Raw genomic sequence first — 13,987 nt, forward strand, 5'->3', positions numbered from 1 at the left:
TTTTTAGAATCTTCTCATTATAACAAAGAATTCACAAAAAAACTAACAAATATAAAAAAAAATTAAATAAGAACAAAAACATAAGGGCATTGATAATGGCACTCCCCATGAGTGGCAAAATCAATTCTATATAAGGATTGATAATGTCACTTTCCAAATTGATAACCGCACTCCCCTTTGGGAGTGGTATTATAAATTTGGAAAGTGACATTATAAATTTCAAAAAATAAACCATTTAGCTGATCTCCTACAATTTTCATATAGGGATTGATAATGTCACTTTCCAAATTGATAACCGCACTCCCCTTTGAGAGTGGTATTATAAATTTGGGAAGTGAAATTATAAATTCCCAAAAATAAACCATTTGGCTGATCTCGTACAATTTTCTGTTTGTCCAACTCACGGTCCACTAACAGAGGGACAGAAATCCGATACATCTTCCTAACGGAAGGACTATTGGTGGCATTCTAGTAAACAAAAGCATCGAAGCGTTATCTCAAAAGAAAACAAGGAGTGCCACTGCAATTCATCTTCCACACTCTACTTGGCCTTCGCAGCGGCGGCGGCGGCGAAGTCCAGCTAAACCCCACAACGCAAACAACTCGACTCATGTCAACAACGGCGGAACACGGCGGCGCTCAGAACACCGCCGTAACCCATATCCAAGGCAGAGGTCGAGCAGTAATCGCATCAAAGCCCCTAAAAGCCGGCGAAATCGTCCTCAAAGACTCCCCCGTCCTCCTCTACTCTGCCCTCCCACTAAACCCCCGCCGCGGCGGCGCCGTTTACTGCTCCCACTGCTTCAAAACCCTGCCGAACCCTGACCCTCCCTCCGCCCTCCCTTGCCCTCTCTGCTCCTCCTCCGCCCTCTTCTGCAGCCCCGCATGCCTATCCACCGCTCTCCAATCCTCCCACACCCCCTGGGCCTGCCAAACCCTAACCCGCCTCCGAAACTCCCCTCCCTTGCGCACCGAAGAGCTCCAGGTCCAGGCCCGGTTCCTCGTGGCCGCGTACAATCTCTCCAGGGTATCCCCTCCCGATTTCCAAAGAGTCTTGGGCCTTGATGGTGGGTGGTCCGGTTGCCGGCCGGACGCCGACGCCGTCTTCCTCCACTCTCTCATCACTTCCCTCTGTGACGGCGAGCAAGTGATGAGTTTTTTTACAATGGAGGTGACGGCGGCGTTGCTGGCGAAGGACAGGGCGAACGCATTCGGTTTGATGGAGCCGTTTGGGGATAAAGGGGAGAGGTCCGTTAGGGCTTACGGCATATACCCGAATGCTTCGTTTTTTAACCATGATTGTTTACCGAATGCTTGTAGGTTTGATTATGTGGATTGTAATACTTCTGCTGCTGCTGCTAATGGAAGTATTTGTAACACGGATGTAGTTGTGAGGGTGATTCACGATGTTCCTCAAGGGAGGGAGATATGTTTGAGTTATTTTCCGGTGAATCTCAAGTATTCGGAGAGGCAGCGGAGATTGAAGGAAGATTATGGTTTTACTTGCACTTGTGATCGGTGTAATGTGGAGGCGAACTGGTCGGATAACGAGGAGGAGGAGGAGGAGGAGGCGGAGGCGATGGAGGAGGATAATGATGAACTTATGGTGGATGAGGATGATGGGGTTAAAGAAGGAGAAGGAGAGGAGAGTGACTTTCCCCACGCGTATTTCTTCTTGAGGTACATGTGCAATAGAGAGAACTGTTGGGGCACATTGGCACCTCTGCCTCCATCGAATGGCACTCCGTCGAGTGTGATGGAATGTAATGTATGTGGGAACTTCAAGAAGAATGACGACGAAGGAGGAATGGACAGTGACGATGCATTAGAGGAGGAATGAGTAGTTTAGTGGTGACACCTAGGTAAGTTATTTTTAGCTCTCTTCCCCAAGTGAAAGCGCGAAGGAAACACCCTACACCATGTATGCTGATCTTGGTTTCCTGCTTTAGGTTCTAGGTTTCCTTGTTGCAAATTTGTATCTCTTTAACAAGGACTAGTTTCATATCTACTAGGTGCAAGTGCAAGTTGCAACTGCATCCTCTTCAGTTTCTTGTTATACATTATTTCTTTCGTAGTGAAGTGCAAATGCTGAAACCTTGCTGACATCTTGAGGGTCATGTCTAAGCTACTTTCAGATTCGCACCTGCATTACTGCATAGTTGGTTCATTATCTTGAGTAGTAGTATTATCAAGAAAATTGTTTTGCTCCTAAAATATTTCCCTTGTTACTTCCTATTTTAAGTACCGGCACCGTAACCTTCAATTCAAAGGTCTGACCATACTGCAGTTTCTTAATTCAAAATGAGAGCAACCACTTGCAATATTACGCCCAAAATTAGGTCCTGTATTCGGACTAGCAATGGGGAATGGCATTACTCTCATGGCCTCACATCTCTTGAAGTTTAGATGTTTAAGAGAACATCGATTGCTACATTTTATGCTTAACTATGCTTTCTGATGGTAAGGTATGATCACCACATAGAACGATTCATCAAGCCATTTTTCGCCTTAACTCCCTAAATAGGAATAGGGGTACTTTACAAATTGGGGGTAATTTCTTCACACCTGACTGTAAAAGCCCTCTGGATACCTTAGTGGAGCTTTCTAACTAGCGGCCGGTTTCCTGCCACGTTAACATTTTCCCAGTGTGCGCGGAGCCCAACGAGGAAGATGTTGCCATGTTAGTGGTATTTCATTGGGTCAATAATGCTAATCCCTCTTTTGTGCTACTCCTACTCCTAGGGCGCGACCTGTAGTTTCTAAAGATTGCCCCCTCTGGGCTAGATGTTGGCCCAACCTACTATGAGGATCCCATATCCGGCAACTCAACCTATACGAAGGGCATCAACACCCCTTCACTAGGTTGGAGCTATGAAGCTTACTTTCTTTCTATTAGAAAGGGAAAGTGCTTTTCAGCTGGTGCGTAGGAGCGCACTTCCATTTTCCTCGAATCACCTCTTAAATAATGTAATAACGTGATAGTTTAAAATGGGTACACAATGGAAATTTCAACAAAAATCTCATCTAAAATACTTAGAACAAAGGCATGTTTTTACTAGTCAGTAACGATGGTACATGTTTTAGGTTGACAAACAAACCCAAAAGAACATCAGTATTGATGTTTCATGTGTTGTACCTTGCGTAGTTTTCTATCTCTCAAGCTCGTGCGCAATAGAGACAGAGAAGCATCTAGTTCTTGGTAGCATGATGCCATGACTCAAAAGGGACAAACCCTCGTACTCACCCCAGGTTTCTGTTTTATAAGAAAACCCCTAAAATTAGTCCAACAAGGAAGTTTTCAAATTTAAGGCACTTTCCTAACACATGATGTGTAAGGCTTCAATTATTTTGTTCTTACCAAAGTCTTATTTCAGAGTAAAATTGTGTATACACAATGTTACTATTTTGACATGTTTATAAGCAATGATCTGGTATGGTGTTTCTGGGTATCGAGTAAATTGGGTCTTCACCTATATGATGGTTGATAAGATGTCCCATTGAAGTGCCTTACGTGTTTGATGAGTTTGCAATCTGAATCTGCAGCCGCAACATGAGAGGAAAATTATTGTAAAAAAGCCTTCCATCAACGTGTTTCCAATGAAGGATTAAGAAAATCCATCTAGCTTTAGTTTTCACCTCTCTGTCATTGCTGTCCTCTTGCCTTGTATTCGATTGTGTTGGCTGCTCACTTTCTTGCCCATGGAAAATAGAAGTTCGATTTGGGAATCTTGAAGTTGAATTTTCAAATTAATTACTGAGATTGAATTCTGTTTTGGGTTTAGGTTCTCACAGTCGTATGTACATGTATTTTTCTTCTGACAGGTGATGTTCGCACTCAGGCGATGAGCTTTAGGGAGATGGTTCGGATGTTCTTCTTGTAGTCTTCTGGTGGTATTTTGTGCTGCTTTTCTTCGATCTTGGTCGTTGGTGGAGTTGGCTTGATTGCGAGTATCTGTGAAGATTAAAATGGATAGCTACATGATAGAACATCTCTTGATTTTGTATTCTATACTAGTTGTTCTTTTGTTGAAATTACAAGTTTGCGATGTACTATTGTTCTTAGGAAAATTTGCTTGTCAAAATGGATTGCTACCGGATGGATGTCTTGATTTTGCATTATGTTCTTTTTGTGGTGAAATTAGGAGTTTGAAATGTATTCTTCTTAGGAGAATTGGTTGGATGCATTTTTAGCTTGGCATTATTGGACTTGCGTTTTTTTTTTTTTTTTTTTTTGCTACAAAGACTAAATCACTATTAACGTTCTCATTCCCTTTTTTCCACGAGGGAACTTTATTGATATGTATTAAACTCAAGTTATTTCTAAGAATTTCTCCTCGGATATACTTCGGTCTTTTTTACAAAAAATAAATGTGTCGTCTCTCTCGTCACTTGGACCATGCAAAGCTGGATCAAAAAATGAAAAAAACTTCTCTCTCTGCTCGATTGCTCTCGCTGTATTTACCCTAGTTGATTGTCTAATGAAAGTGCCAAAAGAATTGGCAGAAGGAACACGGCCAATTTATTCAATACTGTCGGAGTATCATGTGACATTGCCTATGCGGTACTCTTTAGAAATAAAATATCGCCAGCACACAATATTGGCATGTGACATTGCCTATGTGGTACTCTCTAGAAATAAAATATCGCCAGCACACATTATTGGTCACTGTTCGTCTTCCAACCACCCAACAAAAGTAAATGGTAATACCCTTATCCAAAATTTATACAGAAACATAAATGGTCGAAAGTATCATAATCCGATTATGGTACTCCAGTAGCGCTAAATAAGAACACAAGAAGTTTTAACAGAACTTGCTCGAACCCCAAACCAGTTCTAAGAGCTGACCGTAAAATTTCAGTGAAATTTGGGTCTCTGGATAGTAAATACAGTAGTGAACAGCAAAAATAAAAAATAAAAAATGAATTTTTTTAAATATATTTTTCAATGGCTACATGGATGCTAGTATGTTTGCCTTATACGTAGGAGGACTCGGTCAGAGAGTTTGTTAATTCGGACCGAATCACACCATCAACAGACTACTCCAAAAATAGACTGCTCGATCCAAAAATCACTGAATTCCGTCCACGTAAATGCTGTGGAGAGAGAGAGAGAGAGAGAGAATAGTTTTTGGGAAATCGAAACAAAATGGAACGAAAGGAAAGCCGCGATGGGAGGTGCAAGAAAGAAGGGCAAGCCGCAGAGCCATTCGCGGGAGTTTTTGTTAAGGAGGTTGTAATTGAGACCATTCAAGTTGTGTATAAAAAGAGATGATGGCATGACAGAAACATCTCAGTGCCGGAATAAGACATTCTCCCATTGTTCTTCTTCTTGTACATACAATAACAAGAAGAAGAACACAATTTAGGGAAAAAAAGAAAAAAAAATCCTAAGGAAATTAAAGAGGTGAGAGCCAGGTAGTCATGGGTCGCGCTTCGTTCGTGGTGGCTGTTGCTTTGTTATCGTGCCTTTGGGTTGGTCCGGCGGTGGTTCAGGCCGAGGATCCCTACCTGTTCTTCGAATGGCATATTACCTACGGCACAATCTCCCCCTTGGGCGTCCCCCAGCAAGGCATCCTCATCAACGGCCAATTCCCCGGTCCTAGGATTAACTGCACCTCCAACAACAACATCGTCGTCAACGTGTTCAACGAGCTCGACGAGCCATTCCTCCTGACCTGGTACGGCATTCAACAAAGGAAGAACTCTTGGCAAGACGGTACCCCCGGAACCATGTGCCCAATCCTGCCGGGTGCCAACTTCACCTACCATTTCCAGGTCAAGGATCAGATCGGGAGCTACTACTACTTCCCCACCACCGCCCTTCACAGGGCTGCTGGTGGGTTCGGTCCCCTGCAGGTCATGAGCCGTGATCTCATCCCTGTCCCCTTTGATACCCCCGCCGACGACTACAGTTTGGTTGTCGGCGATTGGTTCGCCAGGGGACACAAATCTCTCAAGAAGCTCTTGGACAGCGGGCGCTCCCTCGGCAGGCCTGATGGCGTCCACATCAACGGCAAGTCTGGCAAGGTCGGCGTCAATGCCGAACCCTTGTTCACCATGGAGGCAGGCAAAACCTACAGGTACAGGGTTTGCAACGTTGGACTCAAGACCTCCGTCAACTTTAGGATCCAGGGCCACTCCTTGAAGCTGGTGGAGATGGAGGGTTCCCACACCGTCCAGAACCTTTACGAATCCCTCGACGTGCACGTTGGTCAATGCTTCTCGGCACTGGTCACCGCCAACCAAGAACCTAAGGACTACTACGCGGTTGTTTCTAGCAGGTTCAGTAGGAAGCCGATCACTGCCGTTGGCATCCTTCGTTATGCCAACGGAAAGGGGCCTGCCTCTCCTGAACTCCCACCACCCCCACCGGAGACTCCCACCGGCGCCATTGCCTGGTCCGTCAACCAGTTCCGCTCCTTCCGTTGGAATCTCACAGCGAGCGCTGCCCGTCCCAACCCTCAAGGCTCCTACCACTACGGCCAGATCAACATCACCCGCACCATCAAGCTGGTGAACTCCAAGGCTCTTGTGGACGGCAAGCTCCGTTACACCGTCAACGGTGTCTCCCACCTTGACTCCACCGCCACACCATTGAAGCTCGCTGAGTACTTCGAAGTCCCGGGCAAAGTGTTCGCGTACAACCTCATGCAGGATGCACCCGAACCATCAAACAACAAGGTCGTTGTGGCCCCAAACGTCGTCAACGGAACCTTTCGCAACTTCGTGGAGATAATCTTCGAGAACCCCGAGAAGACGATTCAGACGTGGCACCTGGACGGGTACTCCTTCTTCGCAGTGGCGATCGAGCCAGGGAAGTGGAGCCCGGAGAAGAGGAAGAACTACAACCTACTGGACGCGGTGAGCAGGCACAACATCCACGTGTACGCCGGTTCGTGGGCGGCCATCATGACAACGTTGGACAACGCCGGCATGTGGAACCTTAGGTCAGAGATGTGGGAGAATGCATACTTGGGACAGCAGCTCTACCTCAGCGTCCTCTCGCCGGCACGATCCCTTAGGGACGAATACAACGTACCGGACAACACCCAGCTGTGTGGCATTGTCAAGGACTTGCCCAAGCCCGCTCCTTACACCATCTAAACAAATCAGAACAACTTTCTCTGCTCCACATTTCTCTGTTTCTAAGTGCATGTTTTTTTTTTTCTTTTTGAATACAATTTTGGAAACTAAGGGAGGGTAGATTGAGGTTTTTCGAGACGAGATTTACAGTGTTCCAGATTGTATATGGACATGCAATCCTGAATGAACAAAAAAGTCAGAAAGGGAGAGGAAAGAAACATTGTATTAGGGAGTGTGGAACAACACAGCTTGGCTGCTGAATTATAATTATATATAATCGATGTATCGACCCTTTGTGAATAAGTTTTGGCTTCCTGTGTTTTGTATTTCGGATTACGCCGTGTTTTGCTTTTGATCAGCAAAGAAAAATTTCATGATTTCTCCTGTGTTTCCATGGATGTTGTGATGGGATAATTGGTCTTCTGTCTAATATTAATGCCTTTTGTAAGATTCTTGTTAATACTCCTAAATGATTAGAGTTCAAGGTTTAAAAGTGGATTTGGGATTTTGGAAGAACTAATGAGAATATATCATATACTGAGGGAATTGTTGGTTTCAATCTCCACAAATCATCTCACTTTTTCCTATCCTTTCTTGTTGGAACTATACATTGTCTTTTGGCAGAAGAAATATCTTCAACTTATTTTATGGAAATAAAATAACTTCGCTCCATTCTGCTAGCTAGGATTTATTTTTTTATTTTTTTTTTGGGGGGGAGGGGAAGCGTAAGAAACTCCATTGATAGCTAGGATTACGACTCCAATGTCCAAATTCTGAAAATCACAAAACTGAGGATTCAAATGTGATAGTGATACAACAATCCATCCCAACTGTGGGGTGGGTTGATTCAGGTACCCATTGAGGGAAAAAAATGATAGATACTGTAAATTCACAAATCCATCTTCTTAAAAGATTTTCAACTGTACTTTTGAATGCTGGTGATCATCAAGCTAGCTAGTTATAGCTTTGAGGTTAGCTCAAGTGGTTTGCACCCCTTGATTAATTTCATAGGATCAACTATTGCCAAAGTATCAGCACTTAGAATGCGAATTTTCAGTCAACTTACTTTTAACAGAAGCTAAAAAGTTTTCTTTGATTCAGAAATGGCTTTTTCAGTCACAAGCTTTAATGTTTGAAGATCAGCAACAAAACAGATTCCCAAATAACGCGACAATGGTTGAGAAAAATGATACTAGCTTATTGAGTAAAGCAAGATGATGGTATATCGATCAGTCACAGTATAAGCCGTGAATCAGATGAAAAACTTTGAAAAGATTAGTGAAACTGGAGATGCATTAAAATCTTACTATATATTACACAACTCTAAACTTGCAGGAGACATAAACGTAGCATATATCCTTCTGGAGCTCATTTCCACACTGGACAGACTATAAGTTACACTAGATATCGCAAATTATAAATTAATGGAAAGGATAAAAAGGACACTATGAAAAACAATGACAAGAATTTTTAGACGTTATTGTAATGGAAAAGGGGACTTGTGCATCAGGCAAAGATCTCTTCTTACTGGTATCAAATGGGGTTATATGCGACTCAAGCAGTGAAGCTTTTCTTGTTGGGTTCAAAAACATACTTGACCAGCGATTCCTTAATAGACAACAACTCAGGGAATTCGTTCTTCAGTTTGGAGGCGTCCATTTCATTGTTGCTACGAGGGGCAACGATTACCTTGGCTTGTTCATCTAGCGTGAAATTAACCCACTTGAAGTTAGGGTTGATGTACTTCTTGTACATCTCGAGGATCTCATTATGGCTCACAACACCTGGGTTTGTGAAGTTCCATATGCCCCTCAAGTTCCTTTTGGCCATCTCAAGGGAAATGGGTAGCAGCTCATCCAATATGGACATGCTGTTGGGGATATTGACCACTTTGTCATATTTCGCAATTTTCGTGATGAAGTTCCGTGGATTGCTCAGATCAGATGATATTGGCATTCGGACTCTGAGGGTGCACACATTGTCATATTCATTCAGAAGTTCTTCGACCTGGTTCGGAGAAAGGAAAAAAAGTTGGTTGATCTATGATCTATTTGCAAAATTTGAAGCTAATAAAATGAAGTAAGAAGGATGAAAGGAATTACCATGGCCTTGGTTTTTGAATAGAAGGAACCAATGAAATTGGGTTTGTCTTCTTCCTTGAATCCAATGCCTGAACCTAATGGATGAGCATCATCATACTCAAAAATGCAACCAGTAGCAAAATTCACCATCAAAAGCCCATGCTCTCTGCAAACATCTGCCAAAGTTAGCGTGCCAACAACATTAGTGCGGATTGTCTCAGGTTTATGAGACTCACACCAATCCACGTTGGGTCGACCCGTCAGTCCAGCAGCATTGAGAACGTGGGTGGGCCTAACACTCTGTATATCTGCCAACACCTGTGAACGCTCCTGTAAACGTCCTTTTCCATACTCAAACGGTATCTCTTGTTTCTCACATAGTTTCCCCAGAAGTCCACCAATCCAACCAGTTCTCCCATATATCAAAAACTTCAGAAGAGGTTTCTGATTTGTGGGATTGGTTTTAGGAACAGGAATCACCATTCCCTTATGACTGGATTTGTATGCCACGTGAGAGGCGGCAAGAATACCAACATCAGATGCATTTCTTTCACTTCCTGGCATCATCAGCATTCTTGGATGAGGGAGAAGCGCTCCAGAGACATCTCCCCACCAATCTGGATTGCTCAAATACCACTCCATGGTCTTCTTTAGGCCTTCTACCCATGTCGTCCTTTCTGACCACCCCAAGTTTTTGAGCTTTTGGTGGTCCAAGAAGTACCTTTGGTCATTAAATGGCCTATTCTCCACAAACTTGATAACTTGATCTGCCTCCAACGAAAACAGTCTGCATATATCCTTGGCAACATCAAGCACTGTCCTTTCCTTATCTGTGCCGATATTGTAAACATGCCCAACTTCACCCTTGTGAAGAATGGTCTCAAAAGCCTCAGCAACATCCTCACAGTAGAGGTAACTCCTCACATTAGAGCCATCCCCATGAATCGGAAGACTCTTTCCTCTCATGGCTAAGAGGATGAATTTGGGAATCATCTTTTCGGGAAACTGATTGGGTCCGTAAACGTTGTTTCCTCTAGTAGTTATTACGGGTAAACCATATGACCGTCCATATGCCATAACAAGCATCTCAGCCCCAGCTTTCGTCGCAGAGTAAGGGTTTGTTGGGAGGAGCTGAGAAGCCTCATGATTTCCCACAAGTGCATCCTCATCTGTTTCTCCGTAAACCTCATCAGTACTCACATGAATAAATCTCTTTATTTGTTGGCCAGTGACTTTACAAGCTTCTAAAAGGACATGGGTGCCGTAGATATTGTTTTTGGTGAACTCAAAACTATTTCCAAAGGAGTTGTCGACATGGGTTTGGGCTGCAAAATGCATAATTGTGTCGATGGATTCTGTAAGGAGAATGAAGTTGACAAGGTCAGCACTCCCAATGTCCCCCTTGATGAACTTGAAATTTGGGGATGATTGAGAGGGCCTGAGGTTTTTCAAGTTTGAACAGTAATCAAGCTTGTCCAGAACAACGATTTTGTATTGAGGGTAGTTCCGGATAAGCCGGTTGGCAACATGGGATGCAATAAAGCCAGCAGCTCCAGTTATGAGGATGTTCTTGGGTTTGTATTCAGCCATGTCCAAACAAACTGTACATATCCCACATTAAAACGTTAATTCATTAGAAACAAAGCAGATAAGAAACTAAACATTTATGGACAAACGTGGGAAAACAGCTAAAAACAATATGCTTATATGTGCAAGAAAATGGAGAGGAACATTATTCCACGATACATATATCTCAGATCTAAGAAGATCCTAAAAATGTAATACCTCGAAGTGCCCTACAAAAATGTGACAATTTGGCTGTTTTAGTCTTGGTTGGCTTATTAGCCCGGGGGATAGCTTATTTCAGCGTGTTTTTAGATTTGCATAAAATAGTTGGACACTTCACGAAACGATTTTATGAATTTTGTGGTTAAGTTTCTGCGAAAAGTCTTTTGCGCAAGAATGCAGCAAGACAAAGAAGCAAAAAACTTTTCTACATTCATAGACATGAGTTAAACGACATAGAAAGCATTTGCAGGGAATCATCAAGACATTGAACTTCAAAGGCAACCAAAACAAGAATTCAAAGGACATTCCATGATTTAGGGGGGGAAAAAGACTCACAATTGTACAAATATAGAGATTTCCCTCTCTGAAATTAAGAAGGGAAACAAATAAAAAGGCGTTTGGTCTTCCTAAACTCTGCTCCAGTTCGTTATTCCTAAACCCTCCATAACCATTTTAGCTTTTTGAAGCTTCAATTTTCTCAAGCAACTTCAGTTGTTAGCATCCTTTATCCTCCATCTCTCCTCTACTGCTTCAATTTTTTGATTGTGAACAATTCTGCTTGCGATTTTTAATATACTCATACCAAACTCAAAGGTTAAGCAATCCATTATGTAGAGCTGTATATGCCTAGTTGTAAGGAAATAAGGAATATGGGCACATTAAAAAATGCCACGAAATTTTGTTTTGGGTTCAACGGTCGGAGTTGCCCAGGCCAATTTGTGCGCACCCAAAGTACAGAGGTGCTACTGGTACAAATATAATGTACAAACCCCTTTTTGGTCCCGTTTTAAGTCTCAAAAAAATAATCGGAACCACTAATTTTGTTTAAAATAATTTTACGGCTCCCACAAAAAATAAGCTCAATCCGGTATTGGTCAAAACGTCTACAAAATGTTCAACTTTGTCTCCGAATTCAAGTCTGAATTCTAAAGCAAAGTTTGGATGTTTTGTAAATGCTCTTTACCGATACCGGATTGAGCTTATTTTTTGCAAATACTATAAGCAAAGTATTTTAAACAAAATGAACGAATCCGATCATCTTTTTAAAATCCAAAATGGGCCGAAAAAGAGGTTTGTACACATTAGTATAGATATAAAATCTGTACCTTTAGACTTTCTGCCCAAAGTAATAATCCCTCCTCTAGGGCTGTTACTCGAAATCGGAAAATCGATCGAAACCGGAAAAATCGGACCGGACCGAATTTTTTAAACCGGTTGAATAATTTCGATCCGGTTCCGATTTATAAAATTTTATAAACCAGAAAAATAATTTCGATCCGGTTTATGTGTTTTAAAAATCGGTTGAATTATGGGTTTTTGGTTGATATTTTGTGGTGTATATTGATCTAATAAATATATTTATTATATAAAAACTATTTTTATGGGCTTAATTATGTTTTTATGGGTTTTTTTTTTTAATGTATTGGGCTCAAAATTGATCCTTTTTTGTTGGGCCAAAAAAAAGGGATTGAATTATAGATTTTTGGTTGATATTTTATGGGTTAAATTGTGAATTTTTTGATGTGTTGGACCAAAAATATAGTCCATGAATGAAAACCGGATAAACCGGACCGAAACTGGTTGAGCTGGTCGAAACCGGACCGGTTTATCTCAACCGGTTCCGATTTTTAAAAATCTCAAACCGGATAACCGGTTTCGACCGAAAAATACACCCAAACCAGTCGAAACCGGACCGGTATCACCCCTACCCTCCTCAGTCCGGTCAACAATAGGCCATCCACGCCAGGACTAAGGAATTCACAAGAAATTATTTTCTTGCGGCATAACCCCAAGAATGAACCCTGGTCGATCGTGCAGGGGAGCAAACCCATCAAACAACCGGACTAATCTCTGGGGGTTAAATGCTACTACTATTTCATTACTTAAATATGCCATATCTTGAAAAAGGTACTAATAAAAAATAGGATACCAAGAAAAGGAGCAGGAGACCCCGTCCGTAGTGCAGGAAAGATCAAACATAAATACAAATCGAATCACATAATTAAAGGTTTTACCAGAACATTATTACTGTGAGATCTAATAGTTGTCACAGTATTAACCCATGTAGAAACTGTTAATCAAAGAAGTGTAACGAACAGATAAATGAGTCACTCTGAAAGGTTTAAATAAACAGAGAGAGAGAGAGAGAGAGAGAGAGAGAGAGAGAGACTTACGGTTGGGTAGGGATTGTGAGGAGAGAATAAAGAATCTTTAAGGAGGGAATTGGAGAGATATTTCTGGTTTTTGATTTTCGGGTTTTTGTGGGGAGATTTTGAGCTTGAGACAGAGGTGGAGGAGAAGGTCGAGAGCTGTGAGGAGAGACGTTGTTAAAGAGTTGGTGTATTTATAAGGATACCCCAACAGACCCGCCTCTGATCAATCTTTTCACACTCTTTATGTGATTAATTCCATTTTGCTAATAAATTCCTTATTTAATTTTTGATGTGGAGGGACATAGATAGAGATAGAGACAGAGAGAGGGGGGACAGCGAAAGATGGGGTTATTTTAGTCTACCCTACTTAACTCATGTGTATGGGTCCACTTACAATCACGTCGATTAATTTAGAGAGACCAATCGCACCTTTCACTTTCGAAAGAAGCGAAGCTAATAATACTCGAGAGGATTTTGACCTTGAAATCTTAAGAGAAAACAAACTTTTAAGTCTCTGACATTGTTTTACAAGATTGTGCCCTTGGAGTTTATGATCCACCTTGATGTTCATCAACCCTACAAAAAGGACTTGTTTCCTAATACACCATTTGTTATTCTATAAGGTCAAATTTTTTTTCTAACAAGCTAGGAAAAGTTGAAAGTTAAAATCATTTTAATTGTTCATTATCAAATACGCGAGGTGTCACTTATAAAATGCAGGTCTCTATTCCACCCGTAGAACGGAGAGAATGAGGATCCACAAAATGAAAGCAATATTTATAGCTATTTAGTAGCCGTGTAATCACAAAAGAAAAAAAAAAACTATTGCTTTCCTTGCCAAATCTATCTCTCCGGCCACCTGTTTTGATACTGTAATATTTT

The 13,987-nt window shown here is 41.9% G+C and overlaps 3 protein-coding genes across 5 annotated transcripts; 2 read left to right on the forward strand and 1 right to left on the reverse strand.

The window, feature by feature from the left end:
• Nucleotides 1-479: 479 nt before the first annotated feature.
• LOC131323640 (histone-lysine N-methyltransferase ASHR2) lies at nucleotides 480-4,165 on the forward strand. 2 transcript variants are annotated; one of them, XM_058355495.1, is made up of 2 exons: nucleotides 480-1,862; nucleotides 3,823-4,165. In XM_058355495.1, the coding sequence occupies exon 1, from the start codon at nucleotides 611-613 to the stop codon at nucleotides 1,838-1,840; it is 1,230 nt and encodes a 409-aa protein (XP_058211478.1). In that variant the 5' UTR covers nucleotides 480-610; the 3' UTR covers nucleotides 1,841-1,862; nucleotides 3,823-4,165. The 2 variants fall into 2 exon arrangements, 1 of the variants encoding a protein (XP_058211478.1); XR_009199213.1 differs by having other exon boundaries at nucleotides 520-1,921.
• Nucleotides 4,166-5,261: 1,096 nt separating this feature from the next.
• Nucleotides 5,262-7,386, forward strand: LOC131323636 (L-ascorbate oxidase homolog). The gene has a single exon (XM_058355486.1). It carries the CDS (start codon nucleotides 5,422-5,424, stop codon nucleotides 7,102-7,104), a length of 1,683 nt encoding a protein of 560 aa, XP_058211469.1. The 5' UTR covers nucleotides 5,262-5,421; the 3' UTR covers nucleotides 7,105-7,386.
• Nucleotides 7,387-8,358: 972 nt separating this feature from the next.
• Nucleotides 8,359-13,292, reverse strand: LOC131334386 (trifunctional UDP-glucose 4,6-dehydratase/UDP-4-keto-6-deoxy-D-glucose 3,5-epimerase/UDP-4-keto-L-rhamnose-reductase RHM1-like). 2 transcript variants are annotated; one of them, XM_058369380.1, is made up of 4 exons: nucleotides 13,127-13,292; nucleotides 12,968-13,023; nucleotides 9,186-10,765; nucleotides 8,359-9,090 (listed from the first exon to the last, which is right to left on the reverse strand). In XM_058369380.1, exons 3-4 carry the CDS (start codon nucleotides 10,752-10,754, stop codon nucleotides 8,638-8,640), a joined length of 2,022 nt encoding a protein of 673 aa, XP_058225363.1. In that variant the 5' UTR covers nucleotides 10,755-10,765; nucleotides 12,968-13,023; nucleotides 13,127-13,292; the 3' UTR covers nucleotides 8,359-8,637. The 2 variants fall into 2 exon arrangements, with proteins under 2 accessions (XP_058225363.1, XP_058225355.1); XM_058369372.1 differs by lacking the exon at nucleotides 12,968-13,023 and having other exon boundaries at nucleotides 13,127-13,291.
• Nucleotides 13,293-13,987: the final 695 nt, after the last annotated feature.

Source organism: Rhododendron vialii, chromosome 1a, assembly GCF_030253575.1.
Source record: "Rhododendron vialii isolate Sample 1 chromosome 1a, ASM3025357v1".
In the NCBI taxonomy this organism is placed as follows: Eukaryota; Viridiplantae; Streptophyta; class Magnoliopsida; order Ericales; family Ericaceae; genus Rhododendron; species Rhododendron vialii.

What these genes read in the sequence shown, in the direction of transcription:
- LOC131323640 (XM_058355495.1), top strand. Translation starts at nt 611, where the DNA reads ATGTCAACAACGGCGGAACACGGCGGCGCTCAGAACACCGCCGTAACC.
- LOC131323636 (XM_058355486.1), top strand. Translation starts at nt 5,422, where the DNA reads ATGGGTCGCGCTTCGTTCGTGGTGGCTGTTGCTTTGTTATCGTGCCTT.
- LOC131334386 (XM_058369380.1), bottom strand. Translation starts at nt 10,754, where the DNA reads ATGGCTGAATACAAACCCAAGAACATCCTCATAACTGGAGCTGCTGGC. An exon ending in ATTCAAAAACCAAGGCCATG is followed by an intron (nt 9,091 to 9,185) that starts GTAATTCCTTTC and finishes TCTCCGAACCAG; the next exon opens with GTCGAAGAACTTCTGAATGA.